The sequence below is a fragment of the Carya illinoinensis genome, chromosome 10, assembly GCF_018687715.1.
Source record: "Carya illinoinensis cultivar Pawnee chromosome 10, C.illinoinensisPawnee_v1, whole genome shotgun sequence".
In the NCBI taxonomy this organism is placed as follows: Eukaryota; Viridiplantae; Streptophyta; class Magnoliopsida; order Fagales; family Juglandaceae; genus Carya; species Carya illinoinensis.
Genome location: NC_056761.1, coordinates 7749400 through 7770315, shown reverse-complemented (window position 1 = coordinate 7770315; position 20916 = coordinate 7749400). Strand labels below are relative to the sequence as shown.

The 20916-nt window shown below is 34.2% G+C and overlaps 3 protein-coding genes across 6 annotated transcripts; all 3 read right to left on the bottom strand.

The window, feature by feature from the left end:
- Positions 1 to 140: 140 nt before the first annotated feature.
- On the bottom strand, positions 141 to 3728 carry LOC122279031 (thioredoxin-like protein CXXS1). Of its 3 annotated transcripts, none has more exons than XM_043089294.1 (4): positions 3367 to 3728; positions 2969 to 3091; positions 1494 to 1592; positions 141 to 862 (listed from the first exon to the last, which is right to left on the bottom strand). In XM_043089294.1, the coding sequence occupies exons 1-4, from the start codon at positions 3472 to 3474 to the stop codon at positions 734 to 736; spliced, it is 459 nt and encodes a 152-aa protein (XP_042945228.1). In that variant the 5' UTR covers positions 3475 to 3728; the 3' UTR covers positions 141 to 733. The 3 variants fall into 3 exon arrangements, with proteins under 3 accessions (XP_042945228.1, XP_042945230.1, XP_042945229.1); XM_043089296.1 differs by having other exon boundaries at positions 141 to 929; positions 3367 to 3724; XM_043089295.1 differs by lacking the exon at positions 141 to 862 and having other exon boundaries at positions 1285 to 1592; positions 3367 to 3721.
- A 766-nt stretch (positions 3729 to 4494) lies between these two features.
- Positions 4495 to 11960, bottom strand: LOC122279029 (kinesin-like protein KIN-14C). Of its 2 annotated transcripts, none has more exons than XM_043089291.1 (17): positions 11572 to 11960; positions 10498 to 10746; positions 10254 to 10398; positions 9657 to 9766; positions 9453 to 9572; positions 9051 to 9254; positions 8583 to 8792; positions 8437 to 8511; positions 8127 to 8273; positions 7917 to 8055; positions 7664 to 7776; positions 6979 to 7140; positions 6677 to 6897; positions 6134 to 6215; positions 5932 to 6036; positions 5741 to 5845; positions 4495 to 4982 (listed from the first exon to the last, which is right to left on the bottom strand). In XM_043089291.1, the coding sequence occupies exons 1-17, from the start codon at positions 11614 to 11616 to the stop codon at positions 4800 to 4802; spliced, it is 2415 nt and encodes an 804-aa protein (XP_042945225.1). In that variant the 5' UTR covers positions 11617 to 11960; the 3' UTR covers positions 4495 to 4799. The 2 variants fall into 2 exon arrangements, with proteins under 2 accessions (XP_042945225.1, XP_042945226.1); XM_043089292.1 differs by having other exon boundaries at positions 7664 to 7773; positions 11572 to 11959.
- An 899-nt stretch (positions 11961 to 12859) lies between these two features.
- Positions 12860 to 13976, bottom strand: LOC122279028. Its single transcript, XM_043089289.1, has 3 exons — positions 13735 to 13976; positions 13442 to 13647; positions 12860 to 13304 (listed from the first exon to the last, which is right to left on the bottom strand). The coding sequence occupies exons 1-3, from the start codon at positions 13831 to 13833 to the stop codon at positions 13076 to 13078; spliced, it is 534 nt and encodes a 177-aa protein (XP_042945223.1). The 5' UTR covers positions 13834 to 13976; the 3' UTR covers positions 12860 to 13075.
- Positions 13977 to 20916: the final 6940 nt, after the last annotated feature.

The window sequence follows — 20916 nt, the reverse complement described above, 5'->3', positions numbered from 1 at the left end:
CTGCTGTGTCATTTTCTGGCACTCATTTGACATTTGAGGCAGAATAGCTCTCACATCTGAAACTGCATTGTCGACGTTCTAGAACAATTAACGAGACATGCTTGACAGCTCAGAAGCGGGAGCTAGATTTCCAAAACTGGTTAACAAAAACTACCAACTGTTCCAATAAATCAGAATCGATGGAAGTTTCAAATTCTTAAACAACATTTATAATCCAGCGAATACAGTCTTGCAATTGCAACGTACCCTCCATAGAAATAGAAACATAAAAATGAACTATGGCTTCTTCGTTCCTTACGCCACTTTGGTGGCAGAGAAAGAGAAGCTTGGACTGCATGTAAAAGCTTCTTTGAGTACTCATCCAGGCTGCTTACAATTTTCTGTTCTTCCTATACAAACAAAACTCCACTGGACATGACCCAAAAAAATGCGCTTGCCTATTTTCCTTGAATATTCTTCGCAGCACTATTATACAGAGTAATTCAAAACCAAAAGTGCATTTGCGTCGTCTTTCTATAGGGAGAAAGAAAAATCCGGAGCAGAAAGAACCGGAACATCAAGACCCAAACGCCCCTTTCAATTCATGAAACTTATCCTGCAGATTCTCCATTAACTCCAACTTCGTGGCTTCACCTAGTAATTGAGACACCATGACCATCCGCACAGCATCACCCAATATATCATCCTTAACTGTGGTAATAGAAATAGTGTTTTTGGTTGATTGGGACACCGGCTAGTGAATGGGAAAAGGTGGTGGGGAAGCGCAAGAACAGGGAGATTTGTTGGTCAGCCGCCATCTCCACCAGACACAGTGCACAACGTCAACGATGCTAGGCCTTTTGCTGCTCACATCCTTCGAAGACTACCCGAAATAATGCCAAAAGACAGATTTAAGACCTCGTTTCTTTTGAGCTGGAGCGTTCATTAGTCTATTTATTGAGAACAAAAAATGTCAAATATTTGTTGGCTTGGGCTTCAAAAGGAATATCTAATTGCAATGAATCGCAATGAATGTGGTTATTGCTTTCGATTTGTAGAAAAACCAAACTAACAGGCAAATTTGTTTTATGTTCTTGATTTAAAGCTGTCCACTCTAACAGCTATTTTTAGTGTGGATTTTTTTTTGCTTGAAAGTTAAAAAGCATGAGTACAGGAGCAGGTAACTTTTTCTCTCATTTTCTACTAAAGTTTCCTATTTTTAGGCATAGGTACCACTTAATTCAAGCACCATACCAACATCCGGAGTGGAAACATGGCCGGCTGTATGAAAAAGAAAGGCAGCAATTTAACCCATATAGCAAACGCAAAAGTACTTATGAGATTGAAGTCACACCCATCACACAAAGCACACAAGCTCACTTATCATCTGTTTGAATGTTGGACCACAAAAGTCACACAATTAACATTTACAAATGTACAATATCATACTTATGTTGGAACTATGCAACATCAACACGAAAGGACTGCACAAGACTATCTATCCTTTTCCTTACCTCCTCTGGATTGGCACCAACAAGTTTGTCGAGTGGAGCACCATCCCTCATTAGCCAAAATGTGGGCATCGCCTTTATCTGCAATTTAGTCGCCACCTCCTAACCAATTGCAATGCAAGAACATCTTATATAAAATCTCCATCAACAAAGAAAATCACCAAACATCAATTCGAAGAATTTTATGGCTGAGATCTCAAGCTCTGCATCAAATGATACCAGCCATGTACGAACTGTGTTCTTTATTTAGAATTCAAGCTGGAAGTACCCTAGGAGTGCAAGTTGTTCTCCCTTTAATAAAAGCATATCGTCTCTATAAAGGCATCAGCTAGCACGAAATCACTCCAAGTATGCACGTAAAACAGCAATGACAGACCCAAATGTTTAACTATGTTAGGCTGAAATTTAAGCTGGCATGCTTCTCAACATGCTATGAAGTTCTCTAAAAGGAATGAAACACAACCTGGTCAAAGTATGCAAACTCCAGGAAAATTATTTTCGAAGCAAAGCAGAATAATGTAATCAACGACAGATCCCAAAGCACCAAGATTTACATTGGAGATAATATCGCAACAGCAAAGCGCTGTAACTCACTAATCCAAAAGACAGGAGTTTACTGCAGAATGAGAAGTTGCTCAGATGAAGCATGCGTAGATATGCACACATATTTCAAGTCCGCTTAAACAGTTTTTTTAATAGATAATAAGAAATTTTATTGATAAAAAGATAGACATAAGCCAGGTACACCAGAAGTATACATAAGAAATAAGTTCTGGTTCCTTGGAGAAAAAAGAGTAACTAGAATATAAAGTTGTCCCAAAATCAGATGATCTGAAAACAAGACATCAAAGATTCATACTCCTTAGCTCAAATAAAATTAAAAAAAAGAAAAAAAAAAAAAAAAAAAAAAAAAAAAAAAAAAAAACTCTTGGAGGGCCTATAGCCAACAATGATTACTCGGATCATGATTATTACTAGAAAGATAATGACTGGCAGGATATTTCAACGGTGGATCAATCGTCATTGAAAATATTCCATTCACCGACTCATGCTGCTAAAGAATGGATATCTGCGCTAATCAGGCTTAGCTGCAGCTATTGTTTACGTACTAATCCTTTATCCTTGTCAATCTAACAAATAAACAAGTCGAATCATACCTATATGAAGTGAAATCGGGCATTATTCTAATGGTTCAAGCAAGAACCATAAAAACCTGGAAAAAGCCAGCTCAAATTGTACATAAACCACATGGTGAGAAGAGTATGTTAACACACTCCATTGAAAACATAACATTCTTCCTTCAATAGGTGGTTTTATATATATATATATATATATATATATATATATATATATATATATATATATTATGCCAATGATGATTTTGATTTTCACTCGGAAAAGCCATTTATTTTGTGCTTATACAAGAAACAGAATTGACAAATTAAGCATTAATCGTTTAAAAAGATTAGACGAGTTACCTTGACCTCATCAACATCAACTGTGAGAAACAGAACATCAGGATAGCTTGAAGCCACTTCCTCAAAAAAGGGGTTCATAGCCACTGAAGGCATGCACCATGCAGCAGTGAAATGTACAACAATCTAAAATACACCCCAAATAAAACAAATTTAATAACCCGAATTTTATTCGAGATCATCTAAGTGAAAATAAACGCTAAAAAAGGGGTACTTTTTCATAATCTACGTAAACCGCCAGAGAAGGAGGGGGTGTTTATGATGATTTGAAGGGATTATTTTCAAGACTCGCATGGATTGTGTGCGTGTGTGTGTGTGTGTGTGTGTGTGTTTTTCAGAAAGACAGGTAGAGGAGAAGAGGGTGTTTGTCGAGGCAAAATACAGTGTTTGAGAAAACTTACAGGGCACCCTTTATTGGTGGCTTGGGCAACATAGAATTCCCACGACTCCAAAGAGTCAACCTTCACAACCCTAGACTTGGTATGCTGCTCTTGGCCTGGACCGTCCATTTCCTTCTTCCTCTTCACCTTCTTGGGAACTCTTACCCCTCTAGAACCAGAACCAGACGCTAGTGTAACAAGACGTAGAATTGCTCTACAGACTACCGCTCCCCGTAAAAGAGGCGGATCATGAAAGGCTGAAAACACCTTGGATTCTCTCTTCTATCTCTCTCAGTGGGTCCAATCTTTTGGTATGTGGGTCAGAAAATACTATCCTAACTTATTTTCAGGATGGAACTTGGAAAATGCTGCTGTGCCGCCGGGTTTACCGCTGCAGTATAGTGTTGGATATTTTTTTTTTTATTATTTATTTAGTGATTAAAAAAATAATTTTAAATATATTAATATATATTTTTAATTGAAAAAGTGATTAAAAAATTAAAAAATAAATTAAAATAAAACAATGAACGGTACGCACAACGGAATACTCAGCGGCGTGGGAGCCGCATCCAGTTTCAGATAGACATGAATCAAATGAATAAGACAGATGGCCAGTCACTGACATTGGAAACAAGGGGATGATGGATCATTTATCATGGATAATAGACTTTTTCTCTGATTTCGAAGTTTGGAATTATTAATGAAAGAAAACGTTTGGGATTAGATTGAAAGGTACTTCGGAATAATTATTTCGGACAGATATGAGCGAATCGTAGGGGTCTGTACCTGCCCGGTTCGTTGAATTTGTCCGGCTCGCATTAAACCGTTCTAAAATTCATCGATTAATCTGGACAGGCATACAAATTAATGATGTTTTCTTGTACCTAAATGTAGCCCTTTTTTAAATTGATTTTTTTATTGGTTTCGCTGTCACTGTCAGGCTACCATTTTCTTTAATTTAACCTCATTTTCTCGGAACTGAATTTGATGCAGTACTTGAAGTGGGGCCGAATTCCTGACCCTCTGCAGAAATGGAAGTAATATCATTTCTAGTGAAAGCATTGAAAACAATCTTTTCATATGTTCATATTCATTATCCTGCTACCAAACAAGCCAGACCAATCAGAGAATTCCCAAAGCCACTCAGCATACAATGCAATCAACAAAGCCACTTTTAACTATTTCGAGTAGTGTGAACATTTTGATATAGAATTGGGGGACCCTCTCTCTCTGTCTCTCTAAGGGCCAACAATAAATTCCAGACCCTAAGCATAAATCTAAAGTACAAGTTAGTAGTAAGATAGAAACAGGACTACAATCAATTCACACCACCAATCCACTCCCATTATACACATTACAATCATTATAACTTTTACATATAACAGTTACTCTGTGAATTGTCGATGGCAGAGAAGCAGACCAACAAAATGTAGGAGAAGCTGTGGAGCACGTGGTCAGCCATAACTCAAACGAGAATCTGATGGCCGCACTGTTGTTGTCTGACGCCGGGGTATTCCGATTTCACAGGCATTGACTCTGGCAGCAAACCGCAGAGAGCAGAGAGACTCACCAATTGAAGAAGGATCTGGGGAGACGTTTACAAACATCAAGGTCTTGGAGTCCCCACCCAAGCATGGCTATTTAATAAAAAAAAAAAAAAAAACAATGTTTAATGGAAGCCACAAACAGAGTAAGATGATAACAACTTAAAGCACCTGAAAACCACACACTCTCGAGCCAGACTGATGGAATAACAGAACGTTGCTATTGAATTGAAAACGCATCAAAGTGCTTCATCACGTTAGAGACAAACAAGACAGCAAAGTTCAGTATATGTTGAGCTCATTTGCACGTTGAAACTCAAAGACAAGCTCACTTTGACAACCACCCCAGCAAGACACTTGAACGAGTGAAAAATGCAGAGATGGCAGAGATGCCAAACCTTATTCTTCAAATGAACTCATGCCACATGTAAGAAAAACTTCTAATTCTGGAAAAATCTCTTAGGATAACAGAGTAGATTGCTTCTGATGAGATAGTTAACTCCGCTAAAGAACCATTTCATTTTAACTGTCCTTAAGCAAATCTGAGCTAGAGTCTACCTTTAAATTTTATTCGAAGTACTTCATTATTTAGCACAACCAACCAAAATTTGGAGGAAGACACTGCACCTCAGTATTTTATTCTAAGTACTTTAGTATTTGAAAGAAGACACTGCACCTAAGTATTTGGAAGAAGACACTGCACCTAATTACTTCCGTATTTTATTCCAAGTACTTCTTCGCACAACCAACCAAAATTTTATTCTAAGTACTTCAGTATTTCAGTGTTGCCCATCAACATGACGTATGAGCATACAATCCAATGGTTGAAAAGTTAAATAACAAAACCGCACCTGGAGAAGATATGTCAGCTTGGAGTTCCTAAAAGGAACATGGTCCTCCCTCTTTGCCAATGCAAATATTACGTCGGCCAAACAAGACAAACTTTTATTGATAGCCTGATTACAAAAAATCAGCATACTCATTTTAAGAAGATATACAACGCTAACAAATGAAAAAAAAAAGGGTGAATACTGAAATTCACCTGAGTTTCCTTCAGCCGGTCTCCAGTTGACCCACTTTTTGATAGCCGCTCACTTCCAGCAAGATCAATGAGGTTTAAAACCCCCTGTACTTGTTGCTCAGTGCTCTAGCAAATCAAGAGAGCATATCAACAGGTAAAAGCATGCAAAATGTAGAGAGAATTCTTTGGGCACTAACAGAACACATTACCATCAGGAACATACCTCATTTACACCAGATATGCGCAATGTAAAGACAAAATGGCTTCTTGATGACTGCTCATTCATTTGTGTCTTACCCACAGACCTAAATAGAATCTTTCAGCATTAGATTTAGTCATACAAGGGACAGTAAGATGAAAGTTCAAAAAAAGTTATATGATAAAATGTGCTCCTTTTTCACTAGAAGTGTGTTACTATTTCTACCAATCAAAAAAATAAAAAAAAATAAAAACAAATCGTGATTTCTATGGTAGGCTTACAAAATTGACCATATTGACTATTAAAATAAACAAATAAATTTACACATATATGTTGTACGTATGTGTGAATGTGCATGTATGTGTATACACACTTTATAAACATGCAGAAATACATCCTGGAACAAATAATAAAAGTTCACTTTAATAAGAAACTCCTGGAGATTGGATGACAGAAACCTGCCACACAATGTGGAACACAATATATACAGAATGTCCACTTACTATCACAAACAAAATGCAAGACCGCAGCCTCCAATACCACATATACATCAACTAATGGGCTTACCTGCTTTTTGCAGCCTGCTGCAGAAGTGAAGAAATTTCTTTTATACTGCAAACATCAACCACGGTGAGGTCAGAAACATGTGTGTTTCCATTTGCATCATGCTTAATAGTATACTGTTTTCCTTGAACGCCATTTTCTGTCCGTGACACGTCCAAACCATTTGATCGATTTGTTGATAATAAATCGCGGATGGTCTCGTTGTATATTTCCAACATTGAAGCCTACATATGTTGGTCAGCAATCGTTAAGAGCTTCACTAGGAAATGTAAGCAGATTATGAGTAAAAGTTCTTGGTAGTTAACCTGCATTTTGTATTTCCAACCCTGCACTTGAAGGGACTGACTAGCCTGGAAGATCTGTTCTAGTGAACGAGGTATCAGCCCTTTCTGCTCTGAGGTTTCTGGCCTACCCATCATAGTATATGTTTTACCTGAACCCGTTTGGCCATAAGCAAATATACACACCTGTCAGAAGAAACACCAGCATCAGATTAATACAAATTTAGAGGTGATCGATAACAAAATTTTAGAGCCAACTCTAGGACCTATTCAACATGCACAGTTCATTTATAAATAAAATGTAGTATTCAATGAAAACTATAAAATACAAGTCCAGGCCTGGCAAAAAAACAGCGCAGCCACCAAATGATAGGCAACGATAGCTAAAACTATTACACTTGAAGCCACAATAGCAAAAATCCAATGCAAGTCAAACCAAAAATAAGCAGAACTAAGTGTAAACCCCTATTATAGATATTCGTCCCACATCCCACCCAACAAGAAAGCTTATTTGTAGCACTGCAAGTGGTACCATATTCAGAAGATTCCTATACTCCCAGAGCAATTAGCAGATTATCCTCAATCTTATTTGCATTTTGGTCTAACTTAGGTTGAGCCATAAAATCCTGATCTTGATTTGAACATATCAATCTGCTGAAAATGCAAGTGCCTCGGTATGAATAATTGGGAACCGGTGAAATAGATTTACCTTGTACCCATCAAGTGCACTCTGTACAAGCTGGGATATTTCTACAAAAACATCCTGCTGAGAAGCCTCATGCGTAAACACTTTGTCAAATGTGAAAGGATGCTTCTGCCCTGCTGACATTTAGTAGCATTTAGTCAAATCACGAAACTTTCGTTTTAAATAACAATATGCAAAGCAGTAAAAGGTGCAACAAATAATATACATCAAAAAATTCCCCTATCAAATGTTGCCAGGTTAACAAATATGGCCATACCACTTTGCATCAAGTCAATGCCCCGGCCCAGAGCTTCCGTTGATGTAGGGTAAGCAATTACAGCAGTTTCTGTTGCAACACCATCATCAGGCAACAGGGGACGAACTCGGCAAAAAACACGAATGTTCCCTTTGAGCTCCTACAACAAAAGGCAATGTTACTACTAGTGAAACCTCATAAAACCTGAAGTAGAAAGGAAACAATAATTACCAGAATAGTATTGTGCAGTTTTTTTCTTAACTTCTCTCCTTCACTAAGCTGCAGTTCTGTATCTGCTAGGCGATCATGTAGTTCCTGCACAATTCTCTTTTGCTCCTCAAATTCTGCTCTGGTCTCTGAAGCAGATAAGTCAACCATCTACACGGGAAAAAAAAAAAAAAAAAAAAAAAGCATTGTCATGCTGTCAGATTAAACACATGCGCAATGCACACCAGAATCTATGAGCACACTAATGATGCCCCGTGCAGAACTTGACAAAACATAAGCCAGCTTCCTACATTCTGTCCAATATCAGCATTACCTTTAATTTCTCATTTGCAGCAGCAAGTTGTTGCTGCAGTATGCGAATCTGCTCCCTTTGAGATGAACATGTCTCCTGTAAAAGGGCCCAAAATCTTACAACTAGTGAAGGCAGGAATATATGATGTATGAAAATAAGTAGCAAACCTCCAAGGCATTTGATTTTATTGTCAAATTATCCAACTCTACACATGATTTCCCAGTGAATTCTTCGTACTTCACCACTTCTGCTGTTAAAGCCTGAACCTTTGTCACTTGGTGATCACGGTCATGCCTCACTTGTTGAAGTTCCCCACGAAGGCATCTTAGTTCATTTGATAATGATTCTTTTTGCTTTATAAACTCATCCTGTGAAGCCTGACATATAAAGAGTGAACACGACACCAATCAAGACACTACCAAAAGTCATAGGGACTATTAGTGAAGCTGAAAAAAAACCTCTGGAGCCAAGAGAAATGCCATTGGTATTACAAATGAATAAAAGAATCAGAGGGAAAAAAAAAACAATAAACCTGTCTAAAATAGTTTGAACTCTGTTGAATATCATTAAATTCAGTTTGGGAAAACCGGTGGCAAAAATAAAAAAATAAATGAATACTTCCCATAAGAACTTACTTTGAATGAAGTTAATTGATCTTGTAATGCCTTGTTGTGGCACCTTAAATTGCTAAGGTTTTCCACAATAGTCAATTTCTCCATTTCAACTCTTTTGAGTGACTCGCTATGTGTTTCATTATCTTTTTGAAGCTTGCTGTTGTACTGTTGTAAACTCACATTATACTCTTGTGCTCGCTTATACATATCCTCAAAGGAGGCTGCCTGCAGATCCAACAAATTAATATGGAGAAAGCATCATAAGTGATGTAATCTGCCGAGTTCAACCAAACTTTAACTTGCGCAACCATTGAGTTTAAGGTTCATTATTCAGCAAATTCTTTTTTTTTATTGGCACCGGGTGTCCAAGAACAAAGCCCCAACTAATCCCAGGGGTGCACACGCCCTCAGTAAGGAGTTTACCTTCCGTTCAGCAGCTGATTTCTCCTGCCGAGTTTTTTCAAGGTCTGATGAAAGAAGAGCTTGCAACTTCTCACCATCAACCCTTGCTTCTTTTTCTTTTCTATGGCATTCAATCGCATCCTAGTCATAAGACCACAAGAAATGAGATCTAGAAACATAAAGGTATCAGCTGTTCACACAAAATCCAATTACAGAAATGCTTACCAACTTATCTGATTCTTCCTTTGCAACTCTCTCCTCCAAAGAAGATACAGTTTTTTTCAAGTCTGAAATAATCAGATTTAACTCTTCCACCTTGCTTTTCATCTCCACCTCTAAGAAAATAGAAATGAGTCTACATTAAAAAATGTTTTCCTTTTAACAACTCTAATGTCACAAATACTTTATTGCACAAGAAACAACACGTCCATCAAATGAAGCGGATTTTTATCATATAAATGAAATTCTTTCCTTCTGACTGAAATGGTTATGTTTAATTGAAAAAAATATTGCCATTCTCTCCAAGTCAATAAAATTTTACACTGAAAAAGTATTATAACCAAAATGGTTCTAACCAAACTAAGTAACTTTATTCAGAGCAGATGCAATTAATGCTGCATATGAGTTGTTCAATTCAGAAGCTTCACAAAATCTAGACAGGAGAGTACCACAAAATATGAATCATTTTGTATTGATTAAATGCTTTGTAAATCATATAAATATGTTCAAGTGTGGATGCACACATAGGGACAAGCACAACCTTCTAATGAAAAAAAAAAAATGGTTTTTCCCCATTTACCCTAGATAAACATAATACATTACCAGTATCCATGCACTTTTTTTCAACAGATTCCATCACACTTTGAAGCTTTTCCTTCTCAAGAACATGGTTTTCTTCAGTTTGTTGGAACCATTTGATGCAAAGTTTGAGCCTCTTAATATGCTCGGTCATTTGTTCCAATTTCCCCTGCCAAGCATAGCAACAAAACAAAACCATACCAAAGCTCAGAGAAGAAGCTCACAAACAATTTAGACCAACTTTTAAATTCATGAAAACAAATCATACCTTAAAATCAAATTGCTTTCCCTTGAACTTTACATTCAACAATGCCTCAACTTCTTCCCTTGTAAACTCTACGGTTCCACACTCTGAACCCTCAGCACTGCCCATATCACTATTACCCATACCATCTTGCCTACTGTTAACCACAGCAAATGGCTGCCGCATACGGCCAGTGCTTGCTGGTCCTACCGTTCTTCCCAATCCAATCTTCCGACGCTTGTCGAAGGGAACTTGGTCGATACCATCCTTTTTCTACATTTAAAAAAATACAGCACGAAGTGTGAATTAACCATAACATAAAAAAGAAGAAACCAAAGTAATCCATTTGAAACCTGAAAACTTCAAAACAGACATTTGTATTTTCGTTCTTAAATTCATGTGCATCTGTTTTCTTGGCATGCAAATAGATTAAAGGTATCTCATTCTCTAAAATGAGCTTTAGGGCATGTTTGGTAAGTGAACATTTGTGCAATTTTTTAGATTTCTTGAAAAAAAAAATAAGATTTGTTTTGTGTTGGATTTTGTGAAAGTATGTAGGGAGAATGAGAAAATGTTTCGGTGAAAAGATTTTGATATTATTTCATATCGGAGTATATAATTGAAAGTGTCTTAAAAAGTTGTTTGGATTGATTTTTTTAGAAGTTTTTTTTTTCGTTTTTGTGAAAGCAATTTTGGTTTCAGTATTTTTTTTTGCTCGACTCTAAGGCAAATAAGTGGATGGTTTGTTTTCTGAAAAAAAAAAATGAATTGTTTTCTTTTACTTTAAAAGATGTTCGGATTGAAGTTGAAAAATTTTTTAAAAAAATCTGAAAAGTTTGTTAAACCAAATTCTTTACTTTTCGTCATCTAGGAACGAAGAGAAAAATAACTAATCAGCTAGAGACATAAACAGAAACAATCTCTTTGGAGTCAAACAACATCCTAAACAAAAGAAAAAGCAACACCTAATAAGATCTGGAACTAAGCTTTTGTCTCCGTTCCTCAGCAACGAAGCAACCCCAATGTAATAACACTAATAATTATAATAATAATAATATTATTATTATTAGTAGTAAAATGCAAGTAATCAGAGCTTACAGCGGATGGACTGCGAGGAGGCCGGTTCTGGTTGCGAGAGGCCATCTTCGAAGCCGAGAACACGATAGGGTACGACGAGGACTCACAGAGCTCTTTTCCAGGAGAGTACTTGGGGGTCAGTGAATTGCATCCGAGGAAACTCAAATCCAATTCTTGGCCATTGATTTGCGGAATGAAAGGCCGTGAGATTGTGCGGAAGAGGAAGGAGGGGCCCGAGGAGAGAGTGCGGAAGATTCTTCTATCAAAGATAGGGGTTAATTTGGGAAGTTAGGGTTTGCAGAGAAAGGGGAAGAAGAGAGAGTGTTGGGAGAGTGGGGTCGAAGGGAAAAAATTTGAATTTGGATTTCGGCGCTCTCTCTAAAACGCTCTCCGAATGTGCCGTTGTTTTTTCATTGGACCGAAACGAATTCTTAACAGGCCCATGATTCTCTTAAAGTTGAGATCAAATTATATATAGTCATTTTTATATATTTTTATATATTTTATTAATATAATTAGTTTAAATAAATATTTTTTATTAAATAAAATATTACAGATAATTATATTAATAAAATAAGTAAAAAATATATAAAATTTTTATTTTATTAAATGAAAGATGTCATTTCATATATCATATTGAAGATGATAACCAGCATTATTTAAAAATATCACTGCATGTAACCAAATGTTTCCTTTAGTTATGCCACTTGGACTTGGAGCAATTCATGATTGCCAAGTTTCATGGGGCTGTTTTTTGTTCTCCAGCCGAATGGCATCATGCCATCAACTGATTTGATGAAAAGGGTGTGAGTTTATGATGATCTTTCTGTACAAGAAGCCCAAATGCTTCTTAGTAACTATCCAACCCAGGGTCAATATTACAGTAGTCCAGCAAGAGAGAGTAAGTCAACAGAAGCCCATCGCCTTGCTTTACACTCTGTTAGAAACTACACCCGGCCCAGAATGGAGGGACACCAACCCAGCCCGAAAGGGAGACTAAAGTGAGCTCCTTGCAAATGACAATTCCTTGAAAAAGACAGAAGGCCGCAGCTTGGGAAAGAAACACATCTCAATTACATCATCATTCTAATTTCTCTTTATTTTCTATTCCTTGCTGAAAGTCGAAAGCTATACGTTAAAATATATGTCGACAGATGCAAGGCATAATGCAATCTATGGGAAAGTTTTGCCTTATCGTAGAACTTGAATGGGATGAAGATGTATAAAATGCTAGACGATGTAATCTTTTTGGCTTGTGCTTACATTATACAAACCAATTAAATATTGGTATTTTTCAGCCATGATCGGATAGTGGAACATCTCTTTCTTGCAATATCAATGTAAGGATTAACGAAATATATACATACCCATTTGTGGGATCTATTGTCATTTCTAGTTAGCATTTACAATCAAATACATCATGATCAACACAAACGTTAACAAAAGAATTGTCTAAAACCCAATCTGGCAAAGGCAATCTTGTGATGATCACAAAGAAGCCCAAAAAGAGAGGAGAGATGGCATTCTAAACATGGGCTGCAGCACCTGATCCGGGATGGTTTCTTCGCTCCTTTTCATCTCTTGCTGCGGCTTTGGCGGACACGTAGTAGGCGACAATGAACATTCCGTGGACGAAACATAAAATCCCTCCTATAGACAGGAGTCGTTGGTGAGCTAGTCCACACGATTTTCTAGATCTCGAATTCGCCATTGTTCCTACGATCAGCATCGATAATCCAACAGCTAATATGATCCTGGTGTTCGCGCACGCGTGTCATGACAAAGGTAAACATGTTTCATCATGTTCATGAGGTTCTTAATTTATTGGGAAAAACGTACAAGGTTGCATGTATCCAAAAATCATGAACATGAAGCAAGATCGAGCACCTACCAAGAGAAAATGAGGGAAGCAACTGCTAATTGCCTGTTAGCTGAGGAGTTGGCATAATCTTGCTTGGACCAAACGCAAATGCACCCACTAACCAAGTTACCGATGATGTGAGCAAGGGCCAGAAAAATTGCTGCAGCCAACCCTAGCTTGAAAGCCTCATAGCTTGGATCTCTACACTCGAATATCCACACCCTCAAATGTTTCACCTATATATAATATATATATTAAAATAAGGGAAACAATACATGACTTATCAATACGATATGATCAGTTTGTGGATTTCAGCAAATAACCTTGTTTTGAGCGATTTCAGCCTCAATGCCAAGTATTCCGGCCACAATGTCCATGACTATGATCAAGATGCAGAACAGAAACCCCAAGTGTTTCGCCATTTTTTTGCTACAGATGATTTTAGGGGGGAGGATGGGATGAATTCTTATAGGCAACTAATTCCCTCGCTTTATTAGTATGTATCTTTAGAAGCTCTAGTTGAAGAAAGGGGGAATAGGAATAAAAAGGTTCAGGCAATGCATGAAAAGAGATTAGCCGTGTTCTTTGGGAAATGACTCTTCGGACTTAACATTTATTCTTCTTTTTGCCAAACCTTTTCTTTTTAAAGTGGGATTCCTATCATCGGAGACAAGGAAAGCAGGGTATCACTCAGAAGGTGGGGGGAACATTATTATTATTGTTATTGTTGTTATTATTTACGCAATGAGAAGGCTTATTCAGGTGTCGAAAATATTACAAACTAGGCTATTAGTACCCTTTAGTTACACTTGAATTATAAGGAGGAATCTAGATGGCTCTCTAACCTTGTGATCACTGAAATTCGCCCAAGGCTTGAGTCTTGTATTCGCTCATGAGAGCAAGTGCAACTATTAAAAATATAATACAAATAATTAAATTTATATCTTCCTATTAATTTAGATTTTTTGGACAAATTGTGATTTCACGAGTTATCATGCATAGCAAAAATCCTGAATTCGAATCATAACTCTAAACTCTACCTTATCTCACTCATTGATTCTAGCGCAAAAGTTGAGCAAAGTGTTAAAAATATAATATAAATAATTAAATTATTTACCTTTTTCTATCAGTTTAGGTTTTTCAAACAAGCGGCTACCCTCTGAGAATATTCCTCCGAGGTAATTTTCATAAATCCTAGCCTTATTAACAAGTAAATTCATCAAGGCTTCTCCTTTTATTCCGATTGATTGATGCTATATTTTTCAGAACATTGCTGCGCATACCATAAAGGGTTTGTTAAGGTACTAAGAATGTCTCAAAATATCTGTGAATAGTAATTAAATAATTTTAGCTGAGATGTTTTATTAAATTTTAAAAAATGATAGAAAAAATATTGAATTTGAAGATATTTGAGAATAGTTATGTTCCCAAATAGACTCTAATAGTAAGTGTCCGTAATGACAACAAATGCATTGAACTTGATGAGATCTTGAGTTGGTTCCATGGATGAGTTTCTGGAGAGAGGGAGTCTATTGACTAAATTGCTCTACACCTTATTTACTATTTTTCTAATTATGCCGATTAATTATCCCTAGCCTAAGTTAAGTGGTGTTTCTCTTTTAAAGTTATGAGAAATGCTACTATGCCAATCTAGTTATATCGCTCATTTTGTTCTATTGATATGGATGGTGTCACGTAGTTTATTAAAAAAAATTAAAAACACAAATATAAAAGGAGTAGAGGGAACTTAGGGTTTACTTTTTTATCTTTTTGCATTTTCAGACACTATTTTATTTTAAATATATATATTTTTTTATTTTTTATTTTTTTTAATAAACCAATGCGACGACTATATAGTGTCACGTCAATAAAACAAAGTAAACGTTATAACTAGGGCACAATAGCAATTCACTAAAGTCATATATAGAAGTTGCGCACTACATATAACAACAAAGGTGGCAGCTCCATGGTCTCGAATTGTGAACAGAATTCAGCTAAAAAACCTCTGTGGGGGAGGGTTCCAAATTGCATATTTTGAATTATTCAAGGCTTGCTTAGGATTGAGTTAAGAGTTTTAAAAAATGTTTAAACAGTTTTAAAAGCTCTTTAATAAAAAAATTAAATTGTTTAGGTGTTATATATTAAAGTACTCTTTAGTCTCAAATAAGCTAAAAAATATGTTTAAAGAAAATCATCATTTTGAAATTTTTTCTTAAACGTGTTTTTTTTTATAATGCAAAACGTAATTCCAATTCTAAAAATGTCGTCAATAGAAAAAAATACGCATATAACTTTCAGATAATTATAACTTTCGAACTTTAAATAATATAGTCATAATCTTTAAAAATCAAATAATCTTTTATGTCATTTCTACTTCAAAAAAGACTTTTTAAATTCATTTCCAAAAAAAAAAAATGTAACATGTTTGAAAGTGTTTTAAACTTATGCTTACCAAACAGTAAATAGTGTTTTAATAGTAAAACTTATTACTTAAAATATAAACTATAAGCCTTAAAGTTATAAACTATATTTTTCACCGTAATCCCAAATATGAACTTAAAGTGGCTTTCCAAGCTTTAAAGATGTTGTGTTCATTGAGGAAATTGGCTTATGAAAATTTTCATCTAGAACAACTGAATCATGCACAATTTTGTGGACAGTTTGTCTGCAAATTTTAGAATATCTAGACGACATGGAGAATAATGGCCCATTTGGTAACACAATTGTTTTCAAGTATTAATAGATATTTCCTTCTCAAATACAAAACACTTTGATCAATTTCAAATTTTTAACTTTTTTATCTAATCATTATATAATCATTATAACTTTTCCAAACTCACAAATAAAACACAAAAAATAATACTCCTTTTTCAAATTTCAAAAACAAATTATATTTAAATAATTTTTTAACTTTATAATATTTTTATTTAATTTTTTTCTCTCATCTCTCAAAACCTAATAAAACATCTTAAATCAAATCATTTCATTGCTATTCAAAAATATATTTAAATATTCTAAATATCCAAACAAACCCTAAGAAGATATTCAATAGCTTTAATTCTCTATTTACAAATTACAGAATTGGCATAATACAGGCACGAGGGTCGACCTTACAAATTCCTTTGGTTGGAACTTGGAAAGGGAAGCTATTTTGGCTCTTTACCAAACTATCAGCACCCTCCCTTCTCCTTAGGTTGGAGCATAAATGGTAATTATGACCAAATTGCTTTCAGTTTGATTTGGATAGAGAGATGCTTCTATCTCATTTCATCTAATCTTAACTTATCCCAATATACAGACACCACAAATATAAAATACTTTTCGATTTCAAATATTTAACTTTTTCATCTAATTATTACCTAGTTATTACAACTTTTCTAAACTTCTAAATAAAACATAAAAACAATTCAACTTTTTCAAATCTCAAAACAAAAATAATTTTAAAAAATTATATTCTAACAATATTTTTACTTTGTAATATTTTTATTAAATTTTTTCTCTCTCCTTTTCCAAAATCTCATAAAAAAATTTAACTTAAAACCATTTCTAACTCTTATCATCTCAGTTCAAATATTTCACTATTATTTACAAATAATCCCAATTAATCTCAACTCACTATTCAAAATAGGTCTTAGAGAAACTAGAACATTATTGTAGTGCACTCCAAAGCACAATACTGGCGAGCATGGTGGGGAAATTGTTGTGCAAAGACATATTATTATGTTGAATTGAACCCAAAATTCAAATAATGTTAATGTGCAAAATAGGAATCGGATGGTCAAGGACCAGACAATTAAGCTATGTTTGGTAAATGAAGTAGTCTCAAATTACTTCACTACTATTCATAAACATTTTACTACTATTAATTACTTTATCATTACTATTTACTATTTTTTTATTATTATTAACAGATTATCTAAAATCACCTTAGCAACCAAATATGGCCTAAAAGGTTCAATGGTCACAAAGAAGTTGAAGATCTATTTGAAAACACAACTATTGTATTTTTAGGTATTTTTAGATATTTTCAAATATTTCATTTCTAAATATTACTCAAATACAAAATACTTTTCAAATTCAAATCTTCAAAAAATTTCATCTAATTATTACATAATTAATTATGATTACAACTTTTCCAAACTCTCTAACAAAACACAAAATCATATACAATTTTTCAAAACTTCCAAACAAAAATTATATTTAAATAATTTTTTAATTTTATAATATTTTTACTCAATTTTTTTTCTCTCTTTTTTCAAAATAAAAAAAAATCTTAATTCAAATTATTTTACTATTATTTATAAATTATTCCACTATTATTAACTGATATTCTTAATATCTAAATGACCCTGTCGGTATAAATTATTCAAAAACCAAAGTAGGTTAAAACCTGAAGCCAAACGTGTCTAAAACCAAATGGAAAAAATCCCATGTTCCAAGGGGCAGTTATTGTCATATTCGAATAAGTAAGCTGCAAGGTACATGAGTTGTTGATTTTAGATGTGTTCATTTTCAATCACATTTACTAATAAAACACATTTAAAGTGATTACCATATCAATATATATGATTCACAACGACAAAATATGAGACATATGATAGCATTATTTATTTGAAAATAGAAAAAATAATATTATATTTCCCTTTTCCAAGACAAGTATGATTTTAAGCGCGAAACATGATCGTTTGTCTGCTCACTTGGCTTCCCAAATTTTATATAGCTATCTTATTATTATCTATTTATTATTTAAATTTATTTTAAATTTTTTTATTATTTTATTATTTTTAAATATTTTTTTAATATTCTTAATTATTAAAAAAATTAAAAATTTATAATTTTTTTAATATTTATTTTTTTAATCATTAAGTAAAATAAAAAAAAATTAAATAAAAAATTAATAATAAATAGATAGTAATACTAATCCTATCACGCTCATGTATTGGACTAAAAAAATAAAGAAAAAGTATTCTTCCTCGTGAACGACCACTTGAATTGATAAAAGCTGCGTTGACATTAGAGAGAAACGGGATTTGCGTGGAGCGAGCTGCAGAATACTTGGGTGAATCACGAATTGGCAGAGTTAGGATGTGTTGTTGAGGTATCTTTAATATTTTTTAATATATATTTTTTATTATTATTTATTATTTTATTATTATTTTTTACTTATTTTTTATTATTATTTTATATTTTTTACTTATTTTTTATTATTATTTATTATTGTATTATTATTTTTTACTTACTTTTTATTATTATTCACAATTCTTCTCAATACCTAAATCCACCCTTAGGTTGCGTTTGGCTTCTCCAAATAAAAGCTTAAATATTTCAAAATTTTAGAATTTTATGAATAATAATAAAATAATCAGTAAATAGTAAAATTATTAATTCAGTTAACATGTTTTATTAAATTTTGAAAAATGTGATAAAAAAATTTGAATAAAAATATTATAAAGTAATTTTCATTTTGAAGTTTGTAAAAATTGTAAAATAATTAAATAAAAATTTTTAAAATTTAAAATTAAAAAATATTTTATATATAAATAATATATTTAAAAAAATTTGATAATTTCATCTTATCTCATTATTAAAACAATCCCTTAACTTCCAAAACAAAACATGCACTTTCATCTGTATCCACTCCCATGCATTCCAAAATATAGAAAGAGCGAGTTTTAGGTGAGGTTTGGATATTGAAGTGAGATAAAATAGTTTTAGATAAAAATTAAATAAAATATTGTTAGAATATTAATTTTTTAATATTATTATTGTTTAAAATTTTGAAAAGATTGAATTGTTTATTATATTTTGTATGAAAATTTAAAAAAATTGTAATAATAAAATGAAATAAATTGATAGTATGTATATATTCAGAACTGGCCTTACTATCATTTTGATTTTATGCCGCTAACAAGTGTACTTTGTTCTTTATTTTAAATTTTATCACTTTCAAATACATCAAAGTAATCAAAATAACGGAGTTAGATGTCAAAGCATATGACGTAAGTAAGATCAGCTTGGCTAAACCTTTTTATTTTTATTTTTATCAAAACATACCTCTGTATTTCATTAAGAAGTATCAATTACAACTTTGTCTTGTAAAATCAAATTATACAAACCCTCAGGGCCCTCTTCCATCCATACTAAATCTTCATCAATGTTTAAAGCATATTTAGCTAAGAAATCAGAAGTCTTATTGGTCTCTCTATACGTATGAGTGATTAACCAATGAGGTTTGTTGCTTAACATTCCTCTTATGTCTTCAATTATTTGGCCTCCCCACTCCCAATTCTCACCTCTGTCATTTACAGCTTTAACAATACACAAAGCGTCTCCTTCAAACTCTCATCTACCCACCTGCACCTCCTCACATAGCGTCATCAATTTCCACAAGGCAATAGCTTCTGCTTGAATAGCAGACATGACATTAACCTGTGGCATGCAAGCAGATATCAGGATATCCCACAACTAATCTCGGAGCATAATTCCAACTCCCATCCTCCTGCTGTCCTTTAGAAAAGCAGCATCTAAATTGACTTTTGTGACCCCTTCTCTAGGCATCTTCCGTCTTACCAGCTCTCTCTTTACAAAGTTATCCTCTGATCTTCCTATACAATTTACTTCTTTGAACTCAGCAATTGTCATCACAGCTTGTTTAAAAATGGTAGCAAGGCTAGTAAATAGATCTTCGAAAATGAATATATTCCTTCTCAGCCAAATGTTCCTTAAAATGTAGCAGCCAATTCCAATTCTTCCGCATTCAAAGTCTCTGTCATCTTCCTCCATATCAGCCCAAAATCCACTTCCTCTGATGACGATTTTTGTACTGGACTACTTCCATCTGCCCAGACATCCACTGCTGCAACACAACTCCAAAGTACATGACAAGTCGTTTCTTCATATTGGTTACAGATTGGATAGCAAGGTTTTCCAAGCATCTTCCTCTTAAACAAATTTCTTCTTGTTGGTAAGCAGTTGTTTAAAGTTTTCCATAAGAACATCTTGATGACCCCCGGGATTTTTACTTCCAAATATCATTCCAACCTTCCTTTTGAAAAGAATCATTTGAGGGCACCCCCAATATCCTTATTCTTCTATGCATTTCAAAGTGATATGCAAATTTTACATTAAAAAACCCACTCCTTGAAGATGCCCATATCTGCTTATCTAGTCTACCAGTTTTACTAACTGGTAAACCACAAATAATTCCAGCTTCATCTTCATTAAACATTTCCTGCACCACATCCACCTTCCACTTACCTTTATTCTCATCAATTAGCACAGCCATTTTTTCTTCCCTATAGAAATATGTGACAGGAGATTAGACTTTATAAGAGGAAGGTTGAGGGATCCACCTATCACCCCACGTTTTAATGCTCTCCCAATTTACCCTCCACACCAACCCCTCTTTTAACAAATCCATAACCCCCCACAAACTTATCCATATTAAAGAGAGACTTCTCCCTAGCTTAGCCTCCAACAAACAAGATGTTTTAAAGTACTTATCA